Source organism: Planococcus citri, chromosome 3 (assembly GCF_950023065.1).
Source record: "Planococcus citri chromosome 3, ihPlaCitr1.1, whole genome shotgun sequence".
In the NCBI taxonomy this organism is placed as follows: Eukaryota; Metazoa; Arthropoda; class Insecta; order Hemiptera; family Pseudococcidae; genus Planococcus; species Planococcus citri.
This window is the reverse complement of record NC_088679.1, coordinates 887,279-913,421: the sequence shown is the minus strand read 5'-3', so window position 1 is coordinate 913,421 and position 26,143 is coordinate 887,279. Positions and strand designations below refer to the sequence as shown.

The 26,143-nt window shown below is 37.8% G+C and overlaps 1 protein-coding gene and 1 long non-coding RNA gene across 6 annotated transcripts in view; both read right to left on the bottom strand.

Annotated features, from left to right (window-relative positions):
- Nucleotides 1-5,894: 5,894 nt before the first annotated feature.
- LOC135842003 (uncharacterized) lies at nucleotides 5,895-12,962 on the bottom strand. The gene is made up of 4 exons (XR_010558044.1): nucleotides 11,081-12,962; nucleotides 10,475-10,662; nucleotides 10,188-10,302; nucleotides 5,895-8,866 (listed from the first exon to the last, which is right to left on the bottom strand). It is a non-coding gene; the product is annotated as an uncharacterized LOC135842003 (long non-coding RNA).
- A 2,824-nt stretch (nucleotides 12,963-15,786) lies between these two features.
- The window catches only part of Pax (Paxillin), a 44,352-nt gene continuing 33,995 nt past the window's right edge, over nucleotides 15,787-26,143 (bottom strand). For 4 of the 5 annotated variants that reach the window (XM_065359261.1, XM_065359259.1, XM_065359260.1 and 1 more), the window contains exons 6-9: nucleotides 25,465-25,890; nucleotides 25,091-25,321; nucleotides 17,339-17,459; nucleotides 15,787-16,478 (exon numbers count right to left, since the gene is read on the bottom strand). In XM_065359261.1, the coding sequence (XP_065215333.1) occupies nucleotides 16,333-16,478; nucleotides 17,339-17,459; nucleotides 25,091-25,321; nucleotides 25,465-25,890 (924 nt within the window). In that variant the 3' untranslated portion in view covers nucleotides 15,787-16,332. Of the gene's footprint in view, nucleotides 16,479-17,338; nucleotides 17,460-22,326; nucleotides 22,985-25,090; nucleotides 25,322-25,464; nucleotides 25,891-26,143 lie in introns of those variants that run through there. The other variant, XM_065359262.1, reaches the window with a different exon arrangement.

Sequence of the window (26,143 nt, the reverse complement as noted above, 5' to 3'; positions counted from 1 at the left end):
TTCAGAGGGAACTTTGAGCTTTTCGGCAGAACCTACACCGGAAACGAATTCGCCGTACCCAAAAACCCCCTTCTTCGTTCAGTTCGTACAGCCTAAAAAGCTCTCTAAAGCTCGAAAAATTGATTCGAAAGTTCAAGTATTAGGAGTATCGAACCTCCTAATCATATATATAAAGCTACAAGAAAAAAAGTTCCGCGATTTTTCATTCCGCCCCTATTATAGCTAGAAATCTGATTTTTTTTTTAATAGAAAGCTCTTGACGAGTAGATGATGCCAAAAATATAGAGAAGGGTCAATTTTGATTTTAGGACCCCCAATTTTGGGGGGGGAGGTGCTAAATTTGAGATATCAAAATTTCGAGAAAATTGTTTCTTTTAAATCTTATTTGAACCTCAAATCCAAAATTTGAACTTTTTTGGACCCATAGAAGGAAAGTTATGCCCAAAAAGTGGATTTTGAAAATTTTTGGACCCCCCTCTCCCCCAAATTTTTTTGGTAATTGAATTACAACTACAACATCTTTCATCATATGTTACTCGCACTTCCTAGCCCAGCTTTAAACTACTTTGGACCATTAGGGGGGGAGGTACAGCATAAAAACCAAAATTGAACAATCACAAGTTTCCATTATCCGATTTCAATTTTGAAAAAACGTATGGTTGTATTTTCACAACAGAAAATTTGTGTAAAAATTTCAAAAAGATTGATCTATAAATAGGCGCGCAAGAGAGAGTTATTTTTTTTGAAAAATACGGGATTTTGGAATTGTTTTGGAACGTTTCAGTGCCGAGATTCCGCGGTCGCGCAGCCGTGTTGTAGTATGTAGGTGTATGGACGAGGGTTGTTGCGGGAAGGGATGAGGTGTACGTTGGAAAGAAAGCGGTTTGGTGAGACTGTACTGTTGGTGGAGAGGAGAGAAAGGGGTTGCGACGTCTCCGTACTGTAACCGTGTCTTCTCACCTATTCATTTATCTCGAGTTATTTTTTTCTTTTTTTTCATCGTAAATTCTATATTTTATGTCCTTTAATATAAACGGGCAACTTTTTGACAAAGATATACTTATTATTTTTGAAAGATCCAATTCACTTACAAAAAACCTAAATACATCCTCAGAAAGAGGAAAAAGTAGCGAACATGATTTCGTAACATAAACTTTGCGCAATTATAACAACCAAACGAAATAATCATTTGTCATTTCTCAATACGTTTCAAAATACGATCAATTTACGATCAATTTAATAGCAGCCTGGCCTATGTCAGATTTTGCTTTAGTGGTTGAGAAAATTGTTTAGTTTCTCTCACGTGGCGGTGTGTATATGTATAATAGGCCGCGAATCAACAGGGGAGGGGGTTGTATTTGCGGTAGTGACTGCAGATAAGAATGCTGTCGCCTTGAGTGCATGAGTCAGGGTAGCTAATGTAAAGATGAACCCATATGACCCCAAATGGCATGTTTGTGCAGGTATACTTACGTTTTTTGTCAAAATTAGTTATACCTGCATCTACTTCCGAACAACAAGTTCCAAGAAATTATCTCGACGACTGAAAAGAAAGAATAGGCATCTATTGATTCCTATTGCTTCCAGAGCACCTAATACACGATCTTCCTCTCTTTTTTTTGCATACTATATACATGAGCGATGCATGCAAAATACTTGGAATTTCTTTTTATTAACTGGCAAGAACACTTGATATCTATAGTATAAAGCTACAAGCAAAAAACGAGCAAAAAAGTTCAGCAGGCTCTCATTCAGCCCCAATTACACCTAGGAAGCTAATTTTTTTTTTAATAGAAAGCTCTCGACGAGTACTTGATGCGAAAACTATAGCGAGGTCCAAATTTTGATTTTTAGGGCCCCAAATTTAGGGAAAGAGACCCTAAAATCGATTTAAAAAAATTTTGGAAATACGTTTTCTTCCAAATTGCATTTTGAACCGAATCCCAAAATTTGAATCGATTTGGTCTCATGGGGGGGGGGAGATATGACCCAAAAACCAATTTTTGGGCCCCCTCCTCCAAATTTATGAAAACTGAACCGATTTTGCTCATTTTTGTTTTAAAATCTTCCTTATAACGTGTAGATATGTTATAAAACATTTTGAATTCAAAATTTTTTAGTTTAAGCATGTAAAATTAAAAATCAAAAAAACATTATTTTGAACAATTTCAACTTTGAACTTCAAATTTCTCGGCCGAATATTTCTAATTTGCTAAGCATTTTATTTATTATCAAAATAATAGTAAACAAAAAATCCAACTTATAATCCTCAGCGAGTATTTCTGTTTTTAATTATTCATTTTGCTTAGTAAGTTGTAAGGAAAGGGATTTGGGGTCAAGATTGAAAAAGCGAGTTCTGAGAGAGAAAAGGGTGAGGGAAGGGGGGTTTGGGGGCGCAGCCCCCAAGAGCGAGTTCCGAGGGCGAAGCCCGAGGAACGAGTACGGGGGTTGGGCCGCGAAGCGGCCAGGGGGCGGAGCCCCCTAGTATCCTATATTCTCCTAATGAAATTGGTCTCATTTAGCATCTTTTATACTCAAAAATGATCAAAATTGGAAAATATGCACTTTTACAAAATTGAGCTTTTCAGCAGAATGAACATAAAATAGGGTGTACGAATAGTCGATTATCATCAAATAAGCATCGCTGATCACGTCAAGCTCGTTTATTTTAATCGTTCGAGCTTTTTTCTACCTGAAAGTTCAACTTTTATGAAAAAAAGCTTCATTTCAGAGGGAACTTTGAGCTTTTTGGCAGAACCAACACCGTAAACGAATTCGCCGTACCCAAAAACCCCCCTATTTGTCCAGTTCGTACAGCCTAAAAAGCTCTCTAAAGCTCGCAAAATTGATTTGAAAATTCAAGTATTAGGAGTATCGAACCCCCTAATACTCTATATTCTCCTAATGAAATTGGTCTGATTTAGCATCTCTAATACTCAAAAATGACAAAAATTAGCAAATTTGTATTTTTTCGAAGTTGAGCTTTTTGGCCGAAAGAACATCAAATAGAGTGTACGAATATTCGACTATCACTAATTCGGCATCGCTGATCACGTCAATCACGTTTATTTCAGTCGATCGAGCTTTTTTCTAGCTTAAAGCTCAAATTTTATGAAAAAAAGCTTCATTTCAGAGGGAACTTTGAGCTTTTTGGCAGAACCAACACCGGAAACGAATTCGCCGTACCCAAAAACCCTCCTATTCGTCCAGTTCGTACAGCCTAAAAAGTTCTCTAAAGCTCGCAAAATTGATTCGAAAGTTCAAGTATTAGGAGAATCGAACCTCCTAATACTCTATATTCTCCTAGTGAAATTGGTCTCATTAAGCATCTTTTATTACAAAAAATGGTCAGAATTGAAAAATTTTTGTTTTTTCAAAATTGAGCTTTTTAGCCGAATGGTAGTCAATTAAAGTGTACGAATAGTCGATTATCACTAATTTGGCATCGCTGATCACGTCAAGCTCGTTTATTTTAATCGTTCGAGCTTTTTTCTACCTTAAAGTTCAAGTTTTATGAAAAAAAGCTTTATTTCAGAGGGAACTTTGAGCTTTTTGGCAAAACCAACACCGGAAACGAATTCGCCGTACACAAAAACCCCCTTGTTCGTGCGCTTCGTACAGCCCAAAAAGCTCTCTAAAGCTCGCAAACTCGATTCGAAAGTTCAAGTATTAGGAGTATCGAACCTCCTAATATCCTATATTCTCCTAATGAAATTGGTCTCATTTAGCATCTTTTTTATACTCAAAAATGATCAAAATTGGAAAATATGCACTTTTACAAAATTGAGCTTTTCAGCCGAATGACAGCAAAATAGCCTGTACGAATAGTCGATTATCACTAATTCGGCATCGCTGATCACGTCAAGCTCGTTTATTTTAATCGTTCGAGCTTTTTTCTACCTGAAAGTTCAACTTTTTCGGTAAAAAACTGCATTGTTTAGGAATATTTGAAGTTTTTGGTGAAACCAAAGTCTGGAATGAATTCTCCGTGTTGGAAAACTCTTCGATGACAGATGACAGTTCGTACATCATAAAAAGTTCCCTATAGCTTACAAAATAAATTTAATAATTCAAATATCAGGAGTGTAAGACCCTTTGATTTCCTTTAATATTCTCTTAGGGGCAAATACCTAATGATCTTTATAAAATTGAGCTTTTTGCCTTAATGAAAAGTAAAATGGAGTGTACGCAGGTTCAATTATTTCTATGTAACTCAGCATCGCTGATTACTAAAAGCTCATTTATTTTAGTCAACGTGGCTGTTTTACTCGTGAAAGTTCAATTTTTTTGTAGAAAGCGCCATTATCTAGAAAACTTTATACTTTTTGGCAGTACCAATTCGGGGAATGAATTTTCATCATAAAAAATTGTAATTCTTAATTCTTTGAAAGAACCCCACGTTTCGTGTATTTTTTGCGCCTTGTTAGTAGGCAACTTCTTCGACAGTTGGGAAAATTTTGTGTTTTTTATCGTTTAGAAGACCTATTTGTACAGCCGAAGTGTGATTTTCAGCTAAATGAAAGCTGTTGAGTTTAATTTTACAGTCAATTTTACTCAATAATGCCAACTTACCGCTCAAAAGACCGTCATCTTGGATTGTCTTCCTCAGTTTCCAAATTCTTTTGCAAACAGTGTACTTACCTATGATCGCGAGTATTTCTCCCAATGGAGTGGCGAAGAAGAGATGTGAGGGATAGAACATTAAATTCGGTCATCCAAAATTGACTTAAACTGGCGTCAATATCATAAAAAAATTGTATTTGCCAAAACTTGAAAAAAAAACGCCATGTTTTATGCATTTATTGCGCCTTGTGAATAGGCAACTTCTTCGACACTTTCAAATAAATTCGCGTTTTTCTCCATTTAAATCATCTTCATGAACATAAAACGAGTAATTCTGGAGTCAATCGAGGGCGCTGAGTTCTAATTATGTAGTAATTTAAAATTTTCATCAATCAGGGATGCCAACTTACCGGATTAAGAATTCTCAATTATTGAATTTCACGAAGATCATTACTATTCGTTGAAAAACTCCACGTTCTAATGTATTCACGTTTTTCCTTCCTTATTTGACCTTTACGAATAAACTTAAAAAATTACGGCGAATTAAATACGTATCGATTAACGATAATTTCCGGTTGAAAAAGCCCACGTTTCGAATAATTTTTGCGCCTTGAGCATAGACAACTTCTTGGACATTATCAAACATTTTTTCTTTTTTTCCAATATAGTAGCTCTCTACGAACGTGTAAATACGATTTCGAGGTCAACTGGGGCCGTAGAGTTTGAATTTGCAATTTATTTCCTTCAGGGACGCCAACTTACCGGTTTAAAAATAGTTTTCTCGTCAAAATCGAGGGGTTTTTTTTCTCAATGCCTAAAAACGCCGTCTCCCTCAATTTTTGCGCCTTGAAATAGGCAACTCGATTGACATAATCAGAAATTTTCACGTTTCCCCCAATACTTTACCCTTCAACGACTCTCAGGAATGGCAACTTACCAGTTTAAAGACACGTTTTACATCAAAATCTACGTGACAGTCCTGATGTCTAAAAAACGTCGCGATTCGCATAATCTTTCTGCATTGAAAGTGAGCACCTCATTAGACATATACAAATATTTTCACATTTTTGTAATAATTGAGCGCCATCCGGTTCAAATTTAAATCTCATTCCAGTCAGGAATGCCAACTCACCAGATAAAAAACTGTTCAAAATCGCGTGTTCCTCGATTACTTTTTTCAAAAATCAAAATTAAATAGTGCTTCGAATGGTAGACATTTCCTGGGCTGGAAAAAAAAGGGGAGGAAATGCCCTAAATAATTTCAACCACGACTTTTGACTACTTTTTTTCGAATGTGGTAACGAGGGTATTATTCAATATGGCATCAAAACTTCAAAACTTCATTTATATCTATTAGTTTCTGAATTCAATCAAGTTCATCATAATCATAGCCGATGAGCGAGTGGCTTATCAATCATTTCCAGTTCAACATATTTATGTAGCTTCATTGCGATGCTTTTCTACGGATTATTCTTTCGTTGATAGTTCGCTGTAAAAAACGTGATTAATAAAATCAAACACCACACAACCAAAACTCAAATTCAACAAATCAGCGGCAGACAAAAAAAAAAAACACTTAGGCACAAATTACTGATCGATCTGGGCTAAAAAAACACGCCGGCCGCTCGACGTGAAAAACCTTGATCGATCATTACAAAACAGTAGCATGATTTTGGCCATAAGTAAGGTACATTATGTACAAATACATGAATATCAAATTGATTGATCATTACAACACAGTTGCAAGGTTAACCTTAAGTAAATAAACACAAATACATGAACATTAAATTACAAACATCAACAACCTAACATAATAACAAAATAAATTCGCACAACGGGGGTGGGGGTGAAGGGAATGATTGGAAATCGATTTTTCTGAATATTTTTGTATCTAATTTAAAACTATTTCGGCATTGGTGAAAAATGAAGCAAAAAACAAAATAAGGGACAGGCGGGGTGTAGTATCACACAAAAATACACAAGAACCATGGTACAGGACCCAATTTTCTTCAAAACAAAACAGATAATTACTTATCACATTTTTTAGTAAAATTATATCAAAAATTCATTTTTCTAGAATCTTTTCATCATGAATTTACCCAAATTACAGGATAGCGTTAATTTCAACGATGTTTTAAATATTTCAGCGCGATAAAATATATGTAGGTACTCCATAACTTCAACGATTATCAAATATAGCAGCCCATCACAAATTCATTCCTCCTTGATGATTTGTCATTGAAAATTTTATTTAAAAATACAAATTCAATTACAACCAGACATCGTACGCAGTCCAGATCACCATACTCGCTACACACACGCTCACCTGCCTGGCAAGTTGACCGAAGCAACAAAACCAGGTCAGCCTTTCAGGTTTGAAATTTCTCTCACAAAAACTCACGTGACATTTCACGCAAGCAAGTGATGCAAAACCTAGAGTGCACCACTTACTGTGCGTGTGGTTGGATCGCAGGCAGATCTGGCAATCCAACCAAGGCAGGTCATCCTCGACGGCAAGAATGGCAATATTGCGATTCGTAGGGCAATATAAACCATCCCCACTCCATATCTTTGATGAACCGGAACTAAGGTCGCAGTTGTGAGCTGGTCAATCCAACGGCTCACAACCACTAGATGAAACGCAAACGTTTAAACCGTATGAGTCGTAACCTCTTACGACAACCCCTTATTATGACTTGGGTATACAGTCGAAGCCGCCGTAAGGACGACCCCACTGAGCGTCGCAGGAGTGAGCCAGAGGATGACTACGTCACCATTGAGCAGGCCGCTGCGCCGCAGCACTAGCAGACAAGTCGCCGAATGACGCTCCCCCTGCTCCATACGGCTTTGACAACGTTGACCATGACGGAACCTGAGCGAGAGCCCGTGAACCGTGGATGCGTTTCGACTTACTTCGTAGATACTGCATAAAATCCAGCTGATCGGCTCCGTACCAGCAGTCGAAAACAGCTGGACTCCACGATACGCCGCGCGAGTACGTACGTGGATTCGCGGATGCACAACTACATATGGCTAAGGTAGGCGCCATACTATCAGAAAGTGAAATTTTCAAGGGATCACGCCGCCAGGTTGTCGTGAAAAGTGGAAAAAGTACGGTTGTGGGTTGATGCGTAACAGACGAGGACGGACAGCACTTAACAAGACCAGCCACAACCGCATCCCCTATACATATAAAACACTCACCACCCGCACATTACCTGCAAACATCCTAACCTCAAAACAATTACCTATTACCTATGATCTGCACGCAAATACACATACCATCAGCGCTACATGCGAACATATCACCTTTGAATTCAAAGTTATGATCCGCAACTGGTACAATATCAGGTTGTAGTTAAACTCGTACCTATCCTAAATAACCAAAAAATATACAGCCCCATGTTCCGTCAGTTTTTCTAAAGAACACAGAGAGCCTAAATCACCTCACAAAATCAGAAACCGAACCACGAACGACATGATTTCCGCGAGTGAATAATACGATCGAATCATTTTCAAAAAGAATAATGAAAATATCAAAGAATTTCAATGAATTTTTGCGAATCGAACACGAATGAATATACGAATAATTATAAAAATTGATATCACACACGAAGCAAAATAATTCGCAGTTTGGGAGGGGGAGGGAGGGGAAACATGCGCATCAAAAATAATAAAATACTGTTGACAATACTTATAAGTACTCGTTAGTATAGTAAGTGTGAATGATCCTAAATTCATCAATCGTCTGTTCTTGTAATAATAACAACGCATCGAGAGCCCATAATAGGCACAGGCAATCGTATTCCAAAACGAAAAGAGGAAAATTTGGTACAACAAGCGAATTCAAAATCATCCTATATTCGCTCGTTCATCATTTATATGAAAAAATTCAGGAAAAATAGAGCAATATACCTACGTAAGTACTAGGTACCGATGTAACTTATTGTATCGATTTAATTTTCGTTTCCGTACTTTTTCCATCATTTTGAACTAAGTAAGTATATTCCGGGGGGAGGGGGGGGGGGGGTGAAAAAAAATCGATTCATCCGAAGAAAATTTTCAATAACTAACCCATATGCTGACAAGATGGGATACTGGAGACGACGAGCTGAGATAACTGAATGAAGATGACGATGATCAGCTTGCAGATAAGGCACTGTTGAATCGATGAATCTCGACATCACAGCATCGGCGATAATTCCGAGTTACATCGAAACGTTTTTTCCAATCGCTGGCGATCGATTATTCGAGATCTTCACTCGGTAAAATAACTACGATGACTTCATTTTGCAAATTACATCTGTAAAATAAAAATAAAAGTACAGGTAGGTAAGTAACATGAAACGTCAAATTGAAACGAACAACAAACGTATAGTTACGAACAATAATAATACTGCTTCAATTTTTTCATTCAAATTTTACAAAACACAAATTCAATCACAACCAGACATCGTACGTAGTCCAGATCACCATACGCCTTTTCACACACACTCACCTGCCTGGCAAGTTGACCGAAGCAACAAAACCAGGTCAGCCTTTTGAAATTTCAAATTTCTCTCAAAAAAACTCAACTCACATTTCACGCAAGCAAGTGTATGCAAAACCTAAAGTGCACCACTTACTGTGTGTGCGGTTGGTTCGCAGGCAGATCTGGCAAACCAACCGAGGCAGGTCATCCTCGATGGCAAGAATGGGCAATATCGGGATTCTGAGGGCAACATTACCCATCCCTGCTCCATCTTTGATGAACCGGAACTAAGGTCGCGAGAAACAGTCAGACTATAACCGCTAGATGGAAACGTAAACGTTACTTCCTGTACCAGCCTATTACGACTACCCCTCGTTGGAGTGAGGCCAGGTTTCCCTCAATTCAACGAATATCATCGGCCCCTGGACTCCGTATAGTTTTCTGCCAGCGCGGCCCACCGAGCAGGCCCCCGACCTGACGGATCCTTGGGCGAGAGCCCATACCCGCGGATGCGTTTCTTAACCTAGAAGCTAACAGAAGACAAATTTTCAAAAAATCGCGATGGAACATGTACAGTTGTGGGTTGATGCTTAACAGGCGAGCACGGGACAAAACTTAACAAGACCAGCCACAACCGCATCCCTTACCAACACTCACTACCGCCGCCACACAACTTCCATCTGCACACAAATACCTACATAAACTTGACTTTTTCAAATTTAATCAAAATTTTCTTCGTAGGACCAAATTGAGGCACCTGTGCCCTGTGGTAGGGGTTAGGAGGGCCATACCAGAAAAAATGAGTTTGAAAACCTAGCCAAAATTTCCACCCTCACTCTTTATAAAATTGTTGGGACTAATAATAATTCCATTTCCAAAAAATCTACGTAACACTTTGATCTAACACTGATTAGGATGGGTACAACAAACGTCAAATCAAGTTGATTTTAGATAATTTAAAACCTTACAAAAATACCAAATGTTCACAAGATTTTTAATAGGAAAGTCTTCCGAATCAGTATGGCTTATACCGCGAATGAAAAATATCCTCGGAGGCAATGGAAGAAAACTAATGGAAAATTTGGATTTCTCGACATCGAACACTTGACATTTTGTACACACACAAAGAAAATTGAAACAAATCTACACTCACCAATTCAAAAATCTGATGCAAACAAGCGAACATGTTAGGTCTTCCTTCTTCCATAAACGCACATTTCAGCGGTGTAGTAACACAACGAGTAGACCGGCATAAATAAATTGAACCTCTGTTGGAAAAACCAAAATTTAATTACAGCTTTCAATAAAAATACCCGGTAATTGTTCCCGAATAGTTGCAAAAAGAAAAAAAAAATTTTAAAAATTGACAGGATATGTCGTTACACAGTAGGTGAATATTGGAAGCTGAATAAATAAAGAGCACAATTGAACTAGCCTTACCTTGTTATTCTGGTTTCGAACTTTCAATACAGAGCGGCGGAGCTCTTTCACAACAAATTGTAGGCCTACTCAAGATATTCCAGATGATTGGGAAGTCTAACAGCAAACCCAAACGGCACACGCCGCGCCGAGTGAACATCATTGTGCAAGATTTTTGTCCAATTAAATATGAGATGCATAGATACGACCTGAAACATTTGTACGTAAAAAAAGTTGTAAACATTAGCGATCCATCGAACACTGAATGAACAATTATCAACACAAAATAAATCAAATTATCCACAAGTAACTAATTTGACGCGCGAGATATCAGATGACATTATTTGACGAATATGAAAAACAAACACAACACATCGAACGAATCTTTCAGTTTATGTCTCAGTGTGCAGTAGCCTACGTTAAATTCGAAAAAATTGTTCAAAGTTTACCCATTTCAATTCTACATATCTAGAACTTTACAAACACTGATCATAGAGTGAAAACGAATATTTGATAGGTAGGTAGGTAGAGGTACGTACCTAAGACGCGAAAAAATAACCCAACAGACCTTTTGAGCCCTGCACATTATGCTAGATGAATGAAGTAATAACGAATACTTAGACTTACCCAAAAATAACTCATTGAAACCAATTCATTCGAACGAAGTGAAAAAGCCACTGGTATCGCAAATGCAGACTGAAAGGGAAGAAACCGTTCGATTACGAGACAGTACGATAATTAAATGTCATAAAACCAAACTGAAGGAAAAATTGCATTCAGATATCATCAGGTACACCATTGTACACCACGGTTAAACGAATAAACGAACTCATAATATTCAATAATTCAAAAACGAAGAAAAAAGATGGCGATAGATGACCAATGATCACGATATAAGCAAGCTCATCTAATCTACTGTTCGCAAATGTTCGCCTAGAGGGACCGGAAAGGAGAGGAATGCGAGCTGCGAACAGCTTCGCCTTCGAATTGGTTGATTGGATGTCACTGTCGCCGCCGCCACCGCGCCGCGCTTCCGATAATGAATAATACCGACTACGGAGACACGAAATACATATTATGAAAATGAAACCAAATAGTACATTACATTACTAGATTAATAATGTGGGTGATTATGAACGAGTGCAAAGTTACTGCGCGAGTCGAAGACGAGCGCTGTAACTTTGCACGAGTTCATAATCACACACTTTATTAATCGCGTAATGTAAGGTGCTTTACATAATAAACACTCGTAACCTCACCATTTTACACTTCTGTTGTTTAGATGCAAAAAATGTGCGTCTATGAGTGACCAAACTTCACCAGTTCACCGGTTAAATTATGTCCAAACGTAACGCGTACGTAATGAGGAGTTTCGCGGCGTTGCCACATAACACCACGTACATAATACGGCTATTATGTACGTGTTTGACCCGGCATTAGGTCGCTCATAATGACGTACATTTTGCATCTAGCGACAGACGTGTAATGATGAGATTACGAGTGTGTATTACGTAAAATACATTATGTATTTACATAGCCTACGTACTTAGACTTACGAATTATGTTATTGAACAATTTTTTCGAATAGAACGTAGAATTTTGGTACACTGAGACATAGCCTAAACTGAAAGATTCGATCGACGAACGTGAAATCGTGAAAATGAAACTAAACATACTATTACTTGCGAACCTTGCGAATTAAAATATTTCTAACATTTGAACAATTTTTATCTAATTATTGCAGGTATGTAGGTACTAGGTAGGTACACCGAGACATACTTATGTAAACGGGAAGATTCGATCGATGAACATGGAAATGAAACCAGAGACATTATTACTTGCGAATTAAAATATACCATCTCATTAAAGCTTACCATTGAATCGGATTCCAACGCCGACTACCATCAGGCCATCACAATCGAAATGAATTACCTACATAGGTAATACTTCACTTTCGTATACAAAACGTCGACTAAAAATTATGAAAAAGGTGCATAATTGAACCACACGACAAAGTATTACCTACCAAATTTTCAAAGTAAGACACGAAACCTGACCAACTCGGATTGGAATTATCAAAATGAAAAAGAAACTTGAAGCACCATTTAGAATATCTGAACAATTACAATAAATAAGTCACCAATTCTACTTGTTTGATCGTTTCATTCAATTCAATTCAACTCAACTCGCACCCAATATCGTAGCACAAGCTTTCTCAGAAGCAGTGAAACACTATGTGATTACTACACACCAATACACACATTATTATGAATATTTTATTAATCTCATTTCATACAGCATCGAGCGTATTGATGAATTTTAGTCTGAGCCTGAGCCACATCTCAAATGCGAACCTAACACATTCCAAACAAAAACCTATCGAATAATCTGCGCAGCTTCTCGCATACATAACGCACGTACATGTACATACTGTAAAGTGTAATGCAAAATTGCACATGGGAAATAAATATTCGATACTTAATTCCATAAAATACATCGCAATGGCAAATTTCTAACTTACTCGTGTTAATTCGATTTCAACTGTCATGGTCACAATTCGCCATCCGGTATGAAGTCCCAACCAAGTGACGCGGAATCCGGAACGAAGAGGTAAAAGTGGTAAAACATAGATATAATGAGCGAATTGTACTCGTATAATTTAAAAATAATACGAAAATGTTAAATTAATTAGCCATAATTATAAATTAATCGGAGAAACGAAAGAGCACATTTTCACACTTCAACTTGCTGTATAATAGTAATAGTATAATGCATTACGCATTCCATTAGTCATCGCACCACCACTACAACCAGTTTCCAGTGTTTCCATTTCCACTACCACAAGAACTGAAAATATGAAAAAGTGCCAACGAAGAAGAAGATAAGAACCCTGCGCAAAATGAAAACTAACTCGCGTAAGCGATTGTGATTGGTTGTTGAACTTTTTTAATAGGTAATTAGGTAGGTACGTGGTTTTAAATTGAGGAGCTTGGTGACAAAGTTAGACAAACGCCACAGGGTTGATTTTGAGAAAATCTATGTTTTTTGTTACAAAAATATACAGCATTGTAAAGGTGGGGGATATTTGACAAATTGTAGTGATGATACTGAGTAACAAAAATACAAAAAATATCCTTCCACCAGCACCCCCCACCACTAATAAAAAGAACCTGAAAATGCACTTGTCTGATTTTGAAACCAAGATGAAGATAATTTGAAATTGAAGCTGTCTAGATCAGTTAGGTTTTGATACGTATTGGATTTTTAACCCTCTTTCCATTTCTGAGGTCCCTTAGTTTCAAAATAGTACATAAAAGGTCAAAAAACGCGATCAAAGTTGCGCCTTAGTTTCAAACACGGACATGTGAACATTATCTTAGTTTCAAAATGAGACATATCCTATCATCTTAGTTTCAAAAACAGACATATCCTGGATATGTCTGTTTTTGAAACTAAGACAATTTGCACATGTCTGTGTTTGAAACTAAGGCAAAACTTTGAGCACGTTTTTTACCCTTTTACGTACTATATTGAAAATAACAGACCTTGGCAATGAAAAGAGCGTTAAAAATCCTATACGAATTAATATCTAACTCGATTTTTGTAGAAGTGGCGTTTGTCTAACTTTGTAACCAACCTCCTCAATTTAAAATAACTTTTTCAAATTTTTTTTCATCGAATTAAAATAAAATAATTAAATTAAATTAGTTTTGTGAAGAGTTGGGATTGACTAAACTAACAGCCGGCCCCGGCTCGAGCCTCGAGCAATCAGGCTAGCGGCTAGAGTAAAAAGTAAAAACTAACTTGACAGTTAGTTAACACCAGGGCTGCATAGGGGATGGAAGAGCTGGGAGCGATGCGAGCCGGAGCCAGAGTCTGAAAGAGCCGGATTTTTTGAGGAGCTACAGCCAGAGCCAAGAGCCAAATAAATGAAAGTGCAGAAAAACATCAAGAGCTCTCTTGCAAAAGAGCTCCTTATTTTACTCAAGAGAGCCATCTTAACACTTGACAATTAAGGGCCATATTCATAATTGTTACATACTTAGGGATCACTTGGCTAAGGCTAAGTTGTGAATTTTGAAGCAAATTTTTCCAGGCGTAATTGAATTTTTGACGTTTTGTTTTTCATTAAATTGAAATTGAGAGATTGAACTCCAAAGTATTGAGCTATTGATTTAGATATCATTTTAATTTTTATTCGATCCTGAGAAAAATTGAAACAAAAAACTGAAAAAACAAAATTCACCACTTAGCCAAGTGTTCCTTAAAGTAACGTCTGCATGAATTCGGCTCTAAGATTAACAATTAACCTCGATGATCAAGTTCTGATTCTTATTTAGTTATTTTTATGTTAGAATAATAAATAATAATAATAAATAATACAAAATAAATCATTTTATTACCGGTTTTACCATGCATATTTTTGAATTTTTTTCTTTTGAGTAATTATTATGCAATGTTAATTAAAGGAAAGTTACTTTTACTTACACTGGATTAGATTGAACCTAGAAGATGAATGAGATGATTTTAACGAGTTCAGTCGAACTCGAAAATGATGTGAACAGTACAGTGGTCACTGGTCGATCGTGGATTGAAATCGATTGTGTTTTGTTTGATATTATGTACAGTCTCGATCAGTTCCATTTGTGTTATCTATATTTTTAACCAAAGGCGTTTTACGATACTTTTTCAATTTTTAGCTCTTAGCTAATAAGAGTAATAAAATAACCGAGTAAGCAGCTATGTTTCACAGCATTTTTTACGTGGAATTTTTTGTGTATCTTTCAGTTTCCAAATTGAACATTTAATCTCAGCCGTTCTAATTTCGAGAACGTGTGCAAAGCTCATTTGAAATTTACCTAATGTTTTTCCATAGTAACCATCAGACCAATCCTGCATTCTAACAATAGGTAGATATTTGCATAGGTAATTAGGTACCTACTAACTCCGTAAAAACAACATTTCCGCAGAAACACCGAACAAATTCAAAAGCTTAATTTTTGTAATGTTGAAACGAAAAACAACTGCACTATTTTTTGATCTTGCTTCTTTAGCGTTTTCATCGAACTGATCAGAGAATTTGATAATAATTATCACATTTCAAGTCTCCAGAAATTCGTTGCAAATTGTGCGTATATTACCATGACTGGACAGTGGACACGTAAAAATATAGAAAAATTGAACAAAAATGATGATAGATTCGGCTACACCGTTGTTTTTAGTCCCAATTAATTTACTCGTAAATTGCACAATAATTACTTGTGTAGATGGTGGGTAGGTATACGTAGACGTAGGTATAGGTGAGCAGAAAAATGAGCAACAGCAACGCAACATAAGACCGGGTTTACGGTTATGTGTGGTATTTATTTTGATTTCTATACATACCTATAGAAACTTATAAAAATTAGAAAAGAACAAAGAATTAATTAGTCGACTGAAGCGTTAAACAAATTAATAAAATAACACGCGTAACATAGTAAAATCGAGAATAAGTATGTTAGAAGATTTGACCGAGTATCAGTAACATTGTTTCCGAATAAGAAAGCACATTATCGTTAACACATTGTTTAAACAGGTAGTCGTTGGCTTAATATAGAAAACATGGCTTGAAAATAGAGACGCTATGAATGTAACAACGAATTCTTAATAAAATTAATTACGAACGGATATGTTTGGTCGACGTAAAAATCGAATAACGAAATGAAATAACAGTGCGTCGGTTGGGCGTGGCCCGCCGCGCCGGAGCAGCTACAGTGGCTGTCTCGGTTATGACGCTGCTGGCTGCATTATACACTATATGCATCAGGAAATGCATATTGCATAGGTGGTGGTAAGTTCACATGGACACGATCCTTTGCAGGAGAATGCGGTACCGCGGATTACCCAAATAATTTCTCGAAACACTGATGGCAATAAGGTTTATCATTTTGTTCTTTGAATGTGCCTTTGTTGAGTTGTTTAAGACAAAATGCGCATACGAAGTGTTCCGGATGAAATTTCTTGAACATGGCAGTAATACATCTTCCTACGAACATTACATAATACCATACCTATTATTAGAATATTCGATCGCCACAAAAATGTCTACTTATTATTATTTCTTTTTCAAAAATCGATGGCGAAGAATCATACTTTTTTTTTTAAAAATTCGAATCTTTCAACATTTCAAAACCTTGAGAAAAGAAAAAAAATTGTCATCAACTGCTCCCGATTTTTATAATATTTTTTGAATTCTCTAATCCGAGTTCCAAAATAGCGGAGAGTGGAGTAGGGTTCAATTCAGTGGAAAGGAGGCTTTAAATTTAATAGTATGATTTTTTCGGAATTTGAATGGACCAAGAAAAGACGAAAAAAAAAATGAATGAAAAATTACAAAGATCAAATGAGGAAATAATTTAGGAAAAAACACGGGACTTTTTATGGACGTTTAAGGGGAATAAAAAGGTCGTTTTGACAACTTTGGCAAAAAACGGAACTTTTCTATGAAATCTTGAAAAAAATCACCCATTTTTGGATTTTAAAAATTTTGGCAGGGTTAATAGAATTTTTGAAAAACTTGTTCAGAAAAACAAATATTTTTTTGAAATTTTTTCGAAAAACAGGACTATTTCAAAAACCTAGTGTTTGGATATTCAAGCAAAAAAGCAGAATTTCCAAGCAATTCTGGTTCAAGTGTAAACTTTTTTACAATTATAGAAAAAAATGAAACTTTTTGATAATTTTGACAAAAAATGGAACTGTCTGAGTCTGACGATTTTTAATGGAATTTCTCAGACATTTTCACGACTTTTACAGAAGGGTGAAATTGCTTCCAAAGAATAGGACATTGGACATCCCATCCCGTTTATCGAAATTCGTGCTGACGGAAGGAAACAGGTGACTTACCAGTGATAGGTTTATGGCAGCCAGCACACAATGAGCCTCTTTTAGCATGGTAATGAGTTTCGCAATACGGCTGTCCTTCGTGATCGAAAAACGACCCGCTGTGGAATGGTTGTCGACAATCCTGTTTGAAATTACACGCAACAAAAGCTCGTATTAGAAAAATTCAATGTTATTGTGGTAAGTTGGACAAAACCAAGATCTCGAAGCCATTGATGGGGCTTCAGCAAGGTCAGGGTGGGAAATTGGGACAGGAAGGGAAGGGCCTGGACTCCCTCGAGTGTGTTTGGCGTTGGCGTAGTAGCAGCAGCAGCAGCAGCAGCAGCAGCAGCGGCGATAAAATTATTCAAAATAACACATATACGCGTACGTAGGTACTTAAATAGAGTACCAATGGCACCCACGTAAGTAACTCGCTGCCGCGTATAAATACTCGATGATAAGAGTGAAGTATACGCTTCCAAAAATTTAACAAAATCAACTTTCGACATTTGGCATTCTATCAATTTATAATACTCGTATCCATCTATTTGGTATAACGAGCGCGAATATAAATAAGATGAGAAAAATTATCTTAATTTAAACGATATACCGCGAATTAAGTACCATGTAATTTGGACTCGCATCAAAGCTGCGAGAAGCGAACAATACCAGTAAATGGCAAGGTCTAGGTAAACTAAATAGTATGTATTTCTAAATTTTCAATCTTGTACAATGTACAACGATTACACAACCTATAGCCTTTGATAAAATCACTTAGGTAGCACGATTGTCGAAAAAGCTACCAACATTTGGAGTAACACAGTGCTCAGGATGTCCAGTAGTCAAGAAAAATAATTTTTCCAATTTTTGCGATGTTCCAAGTATCAAATATACGCATAAAATAATCAAAAAAAGAAGGAGCGAGGGGGGGGTGATTTTTTTGATCAAGCGTCATCAGCAGAAAATTTGATTAATCAATCCATAAACTTTTACGGGTGTTCGTGAATCTACGATCGGAGGCTGGGCATTGGGATGGCGTTTAATTGAAAAATTTCCGAATTTCATGCCCCCCCCCCCCCCAATATCTGAATTGTTCCATTTTCAGAATTATTTTCAACTTACGAGTAAAAACGCAAGTAAGTAACTACTCGAATTACATTTCTGGTGGTAGGGATCGCGAAACGAACTGAAGATTGAGAAAACGGTGGTTAGTGCCCTAGAAATTTTGAAAACAGACATTTTACGAGTAGTATCTTTTCGATATTTTGGCATCGACGGCATCGTACAAAACTTCCATCCAATTACAGAGCTAAAAGAGTCATTGCGGCGATAGAATTTTTCAAAATCGGGTAGTACATACTCGTACTAGTTACTGATTCTCTTCAAAAATGTTGGGGCGTTTAACGTTTCATCGCCTCCTCTCTCGATCAGGATCGGGCGCGATTCGATCGATTTTTACATTATTCCATCCATTCGTACCCACAGTTCGATAACAGACCTTTATGTCTCAAACATGATTTTCCCTGGTTGTTCAGAGACTGGACATCCGTAGGCAATTGCACGTTTAATTTTTGTACGCAGGCAGTTAGCAACGGAGGTATTTCAATTGACAAAATTAAAAATTGAAAAAAATTGAACCGAACAAAATTAAATCTAGAGAGCATGCCAAAAATATGTACATCATCAGCAAAAACTTTAGATGCTGAAGCGCATTTTTTCGATTAGAGTGAATTTTCCGAAAATCAAATTTGGGTAAAAAAAAAAAAAAAAATAGGAAAAACAACAAAATTTCATCAAATTAATCGAGGAAGCTAAAATTTTGTATTCACGCTTTTTTCAGATTTGGAGTCTCCTGCAGAGTTTTATAAGTTGAAATTTTCGCAAACATTTACGCCATGACGAAGTTGGTTGATGTAGATATGTACATTGTACTTGCACTGAATTTTTCAAATTTTCAACTACGACATTTTTTGGAAAGATAAATACCCACAGTTTCGAACCGGGAGAAACCAATTCTGGGAAAATATCGTGTAATTGGTCAAATAGATTGCTAATCAGCTGCAATCACATTCACAGATGATATTTTTACAATTTTTAAGGTCCTTTCCGGAATTTTTAAAATGTGATTGGAGACTCCATATAACTGCCTAAATCCACCTCCGATCGACTCGGTGTTTCGAAATAATAGCGTTATGTGAATTTTAGCCTTCCAACTTCGTCATTGGGTATAATTTTGAAGAAATCTCAATTTTTAAAAATCAGCCAAAGGCTCCAGAATCGCTCAAAACGGTTCCAAATCGTCTCTAATCGATTTGAGCGGTTGAAAACAAAGCACATACGTAAGGTTATCAAATTTCAGCTATAAGTATCTGAGGCGAATTAGGTGAATTTTTGATTTTTTTCCTCCGCTCGTTTTCGGCTTAAATTTGATTTTCAAAAATTTTCCAAAAATCGCAAAATGCTTTTTAAATATGATCATCATCTGAAATTTTGGCATTGTATTTTTCAAGTTTATTTAGGTTTAGCTTATTTGTTACGGTTCAAAAATTTGTCCGCAAATTGGGATACTTCCGTCGAAAAAATCGATTTTTTAAAAATTCATTTCAGGCGAAACGTAATTACTCCAAAGGTGCGATACCCATGTGATTTTCTCAAATGAAGCCTCGTACGCAAGCATACCAATAAACATGTCTAAACGCAACAAATCACTGCGCTGTGTAAACACACTACACAACACGCCCAAAACAAAAGTCATACATCAATTTTCGAATACAACTTGACCGTTCACCATATCAGTTGATAAGTCGAGTATTTTTTTACCCCCTGGCCCCCACTAGCAGACGCAGACCGTGATTGGCGCAGAAATAGTCCACAATCTGTCATTCTTCTATCAACACACTGGCAGTTTTTCATTTTTCGTTCGCAATGTCGTGATTTTTTGACAATTTTTTTCGTTTCCTCGAAGATATCGCAGATGTTTTGCTCGTCTAAGTTTTTTGATCCACGTTGTCTTTTTTCTTGTTTATACGTCTACGTCTTCGTCTATCCCGCCTTTCTCTTTCTACATAATATCGCAAGTTTTCCAAAACAAAAAATCACGCCAAAATAATTACGTTCAATAGCATTATTTTAAAGTAATAAACATCGGTACCCTTCCATAGTCCCTACACGCGTTGGTAGCCTACATTTTTTTTATTAAAAAAATTGCGAAGACTTCGTTAGAATTAGTTGTTAACCTGACTCAAACTCGACTATACCTCTAGCTAATTATGTTCCTCAAAACTTCGAGTACCCCTATCTCCTACACAGAAGCACTTTGAGAACTGTGGTTTACAATTCGTCATCTCGAATCGAGGTCTATCCACACGAGAAATAAGAGAAAAAAAAAGAACCCACCAATTTCAAGACGTGCAAAAAGCTCAACGATTTGACACGCATCGACCCTTTCAGTTGAAACTGCAAATGATAAAATTCTGGAATCACTCCATTTTTTCGACCCATCGTAAGTAGATAAAGATACTGGCACCGAAGTGATGGAAATCGATCCCTGATGAAGCAATTTTTGGGAAAGAATTTTGACAAAGTTGGGCTAGGTAGAAGTATTCATTACTGAATAGGTACCTGAAAAAAACAGCTTGGTTGATGGGGAACGGGGATGCGCTGTTCGCAAAATACAAAGAGAATAGGTAGTAATATAAGAGGTTCTACCTCGACAATGATAATAAAGTCGGTCGCGTCGCGCCGAGTTAAACATTCAGAGTAGGTCCAAGTTTTTTCAAGTATTTTCAGTTCACATAAATTCGCTCTTCCAAGTTCGAATCGAACCTTCAAGAGAAATACGTACAACAATCGCCATATCGCCGACAAGAAAATAATAATTCCACCCATCGAGCGGATGAGAATCTGGCAAATGGGAAGGGGATGGGATTAAAAATGGAGAATTGGAATACAGCTTATTATACACGAATAATATGTACTCGTAATATGCACATCAAGTACGAATATCAGTTGCCAGCGATTAGGCGAATTGGAAAGCGAATGAAAAATTTGATTCAACTCTCGAGCACTGATCATTGAATCCGCGCAGCAAGGGCTAACCCACCAGTAAAGTTAATGTACGCCGGTGTCGGAAGTTCCCTAATTCCAAAGTAAACTTTGGAAAAATTCGGGTTCTTTATCGAAACACAATAGTATAAGAGTACAAGAGTGCCGAGTGGGCACGATTTGCAAAGAAAGTCGATAATCCACAGAGTATAATGAACGGATTATCCGAAGTAAAGTCAATGTAACTGCGGACCCCTTATGATCGTCTCGCAAGATGAATCGCCAAGGTTGGCGACAATCAATTAGTATTTGCAGCGTATAGGAATGATACTCGTAAATACGAGTAAACTTCTCAAAGCGCAGTTTCCAAGAGAGCTGACACTGGAACTGGCAGTGACGATCACAATATGAGGAGACACGCAACATGCGACTGATCCACATGCGCCGAACGATCTTGGGATTTTTAAAAATGAAAATACTCGTATGTACGAGTAGAAGCGTTCCAAGTCACATCTCCTTCGGGGTTCGGCCAGTAGTACGCAAGAAAAAGACAGTGACTGTGACCCGCGTATAGTCATGCGTAAACAACCTATAGCATCAAAAACAGCCTCAAGTTCGTCTAAAAATTTGCTCAGTTTGCTAAACAGTTTTTTTTTTAATCTTGCATTTTTTGTAAACTCCAGTAGGAGACGTGAAAGAACTCGATGTCCATCGTTCGAAATAAGAATTTTACCCACGTGAGTACAAAACTAACTCTATATAATACAATACCTAATTGATAGAATCAAAGTTAAAATTTTCACCCTGAAATAAGTAACAACCCTCCAGCATTCTGTTTCAAAATAAAACTACTTTCGATTCGATTGTTTCGTGGGCGGTGTTATTGAATTGGTGAACTCGCTTCGAGGCTTCGTCAGTCTATAGGTATGAAGTTGTACTTTATTTAGGTAAATAATAGAAAAACATAAGGTATAATTTTTCTTTAATTCGTCGAACAATCAATCAATAAACATCAATGGTACGCAATTAAAAAAAATACTTAAATAAACGTAACATTTAATACATAAAAAGTGTCCTCTTTAAAAAAGAAAATAACGTAAAAATAAATTAGCACGCGAGGCTGCGATTCCAAAAGGAGAAGAACAACACTGGGTAACAACTAATAAGGGTGTACCTAGGAAGTACAAAAATTATTTGAAAAATGAAATGCTTTTCACGACTAGAACCAGATCACGTAAAAAAAAAAGAAAAGAAAAAGAAAAAATGCTTCGAAACATCCTCGCATGCTTTTACATTAATAATGTAGATTACATACAATCTACGACGGTACGTACATCGTGTAACTACGAGTAGGTATCTACGACTTACGTAGAATGATGAATTTACCCGAAAAATAATTATATCCATTATCACTCGTCAAAAGTTGAAAAAAACACAACTCGAATTGGTAATAATTTTAAAAAATAAGCTAAGCTCGTAAAAGATATGTACGTATGAAAAAGAGGTAATGGTAACCGTTGAAAAGAATTAATGCTCTTCTTCTTCTACGCCAACACACTTGGGGCATACAGGTTTACCTTCCATGGCGTAAAAAGATTTGCCAGAAATTGCATTTTTACAATCCTACGAAAAACATAAAATCAAGTACGAGGTACGAGGTACGAGATACACCGTAAACCTAATTATCGTAATTCGGGCCTACGCATTCGGCTTATCTGCATTTTTAAACGTATTTTTCACTTTGTAGATGCACCACCTACAAGCTGAAGCTGTTAGCTGCTGCATTGTGCAAACAGCATACGCGTATCGCGTACGTAAACAAATTAGCTCGATTCTCGGCCACGGGCCACGCCGCACCAGTCAGTCAAATAATGCAAAAATAAACGACCAACGATGACGTACGACGGACGAGATTTTTACAAGGCCCAAGATTGGAGCACAGTCAAAAATACTCGTCTAATATCGTACGTGATACGTATACGAGTAATATTTTAACGAAAAACTCGTCGAAAATTCAAATTATTCATATGTACGAGTACATACTTAACACGATGAGGTACAGCTATGTAGCTCTAGCTGCTCAGCTGAGCTGGTTTTGACTTTCGACGAGTTTTGGTCGCCTTTGCCGCGCACATTTTCATCGTAATACATGCATAGGGCCTACTCGATATTTATAGCGTCTTTTGGGGGCCGAAAGTGCGTGAGTACGTGCGTGCCGCAGAGAGAATAAACGCTGACCAAGTTGGTGGTACGGCGTGGCGCGGGAGGGGAGGAAGGGAGGACAGCGGTTATTAAATACGCGATCGCGAGTAGCTCTCGACGTGCGCAAAATTTGTTGAAAATAAACACGTCGCTCGTCGGCGTTGTTGATGGTCATTGGTCAACGAACGAAACACGAAACACGAACCAGCGAATCTCGCGATTAATCAAAATTCATGTCAGACCTTCCGTAAAGCCGCCTTCTTTTTCACCGACACCTTCGATTTATGCATCATCCAGAAATGGATCGCGAGAAATAGTCGAGAGGATTTTGACCAAATTCAAAGCAAGAGCATCAATTAGAGTTGAAAGTCGCACATAAAAACTTTCGGCCTCGGAAGTGCCCCTGAAGGAGAGACAGTAGCCTCAAGGTGAGAGGAAGACCTGATTTGGAAGGAAAAAACGCGCCAGTTTCAAAAGAAAGGATTTGATATTCCGCGTCGACCATCCATGACCACTAATAGCCAACAGGGTTCTAATGAGCGGTTGAAAACAATGCGAATCGCTCATTTTTGGATACGCGTAATTACGTTTTTTGAAAATATTTTTCTCCCCAAAATTATTCGAGACTTATCCGTCGAAATATCCAAATATATCATTTCTGAAACTGGAAGAATAGTTTGAAGTGCAGTTGTATCAATTTTATGGACCACTGTAGCCAACTTCAAAAAATCGAAAAAATTTGACAAATTTTTGAGAATTGAAAAGAATCACCAAAAAATTGGTTCCAGGGTACCGCTGCATTCCAAAATATTCTCCCAGCTCCGGAAATGATATCAAAATCACGAATTTTTCGAAAATACTTCCTCTCGGAGAACCCATATCTTCCCTCCACAGGCACCTCTGAGGCTCAAGTTTTTTCTGAGCGTTTTAATTTCCAAACTACAGAAATGGAAAATTTTTGAAATGGATCATTTTATCATTTTTTCACAATTTTAGGGAGGGGACTTCACACAATGAAGATCAAAAAAGAACTTGAAAATAGAGATTATGTGAAAAATTTTCGGTTGAATTTGATTTTTTTTTTGTACGACGCAGTGAAAGGGAGAGGAAGACCCTGCCAAAAATTTTCTGTACTCGGGAATTTTCTCATAAAATCCGCCAACTTTGAGGGACGGCAGCGCGAAAAGGAGTAACTTGGAAATAAAGAGCCACCCTGATGCGGTACTTCATACTCGAAAATTTAGAATATTTTCACCTTACTTTTCAGAAAAATGTTCACCGATAATGTTTTTGCAGGGCTGTCGTACGCGGCAAAGCTGAGTTTGAAATCGGTTGCAGAGAAGCCGAATGCAGACACCGCCGCACGTTCAGGGACAAGCGAGAGCAGGGTGAGGGGTGGGCGGGGGGGGGGTAGATATCAAGTGTCGAGACGAAGCGTCCGAGATGGCGATCGTGATCGCGATGGTGATGGTGATGGTGATGGCGATCTCGGACGCTACGTTTCGAATGCGATGATCGATGGCATACCCTGCAGACGAAGCACGATGAATGCCATTGCTGCGAAAGCGCCGACACGTAGTTCTCCATAATGGGACGGAAGCAGGCTCCACACTTTGGTGCAAACATGTTGAAATAGTCTTCTTTGCAATAGGGTTTGCCTTCGCGTTCGTGGAATCCTTCTTCGCCGAACTGTTTGCCGCACTGCGCGCAGAAGAAGTGCTCCGTGTGCCAGGTTTTTTCCAAAGCAGTCACGCATTTCTACGAGTATAAATTACACATCAGATAGCGGTGAGAAAAAAAGGTACGCGTACAGACAGAGATACGTAGGTTTAGGTAGGTGTTAGCAGAAGCTGCGACGACGAATCGTACAGCTTTAAGCGTTTGCTTTGGCTTTTGCTTACGTCTAAAATGGGTCCGTTGCAGTAGGCGCATCTGGGTGAGAATAAATTATGGTAATCCGGTTCGCAGTACGGATGGCTGTCTCTTTCGAAGAAATTCCTGGTGCCCAATTCTTGGCTGCAATGCGTACAGACGAAGTGCTCCGGATGCCAGGTCTTGCCCAAAGCGGTGATCACCTGGCCGACGATGGGTTTATCGCACGCCGAACAGCATCCTTTCTGCGTCGTGTTCACTCCTTGTTTGTTCATGTCTGCCTGCAGACTGCCCAGCATAGAATCCAACTGCGTCGCGTGATTTTCTTGCCTTTGACTTTGGCTATGGCTATGGCTGCTTTCTACGCTTCGATACGATTTCGCATACGACGAATCGTTGTTATTCGTATTCGTATTCGTATTCGACGTCAAACGGTTCGAGTGATCCTTCGATACCTGATCAAGTGTACGAGTAAGTAACCGCGCGAACCGTGTATAGAGAGATTACTCGCGTATCTATCTATACAGCGCCTTTTTATAAGTACTCGCGACAAATAGGTACGAGTAAAGCTCGACAAATTACGTAATTTTACACCTACGAGTAGGTACGTCCTACACCTACACCTACACGTGTGTGGGTGCTGGGTAGGTAATGGTATACTCGTAGATAGGTTTCAGTAATTCGACGAAATACGAGTATGTACAAAAT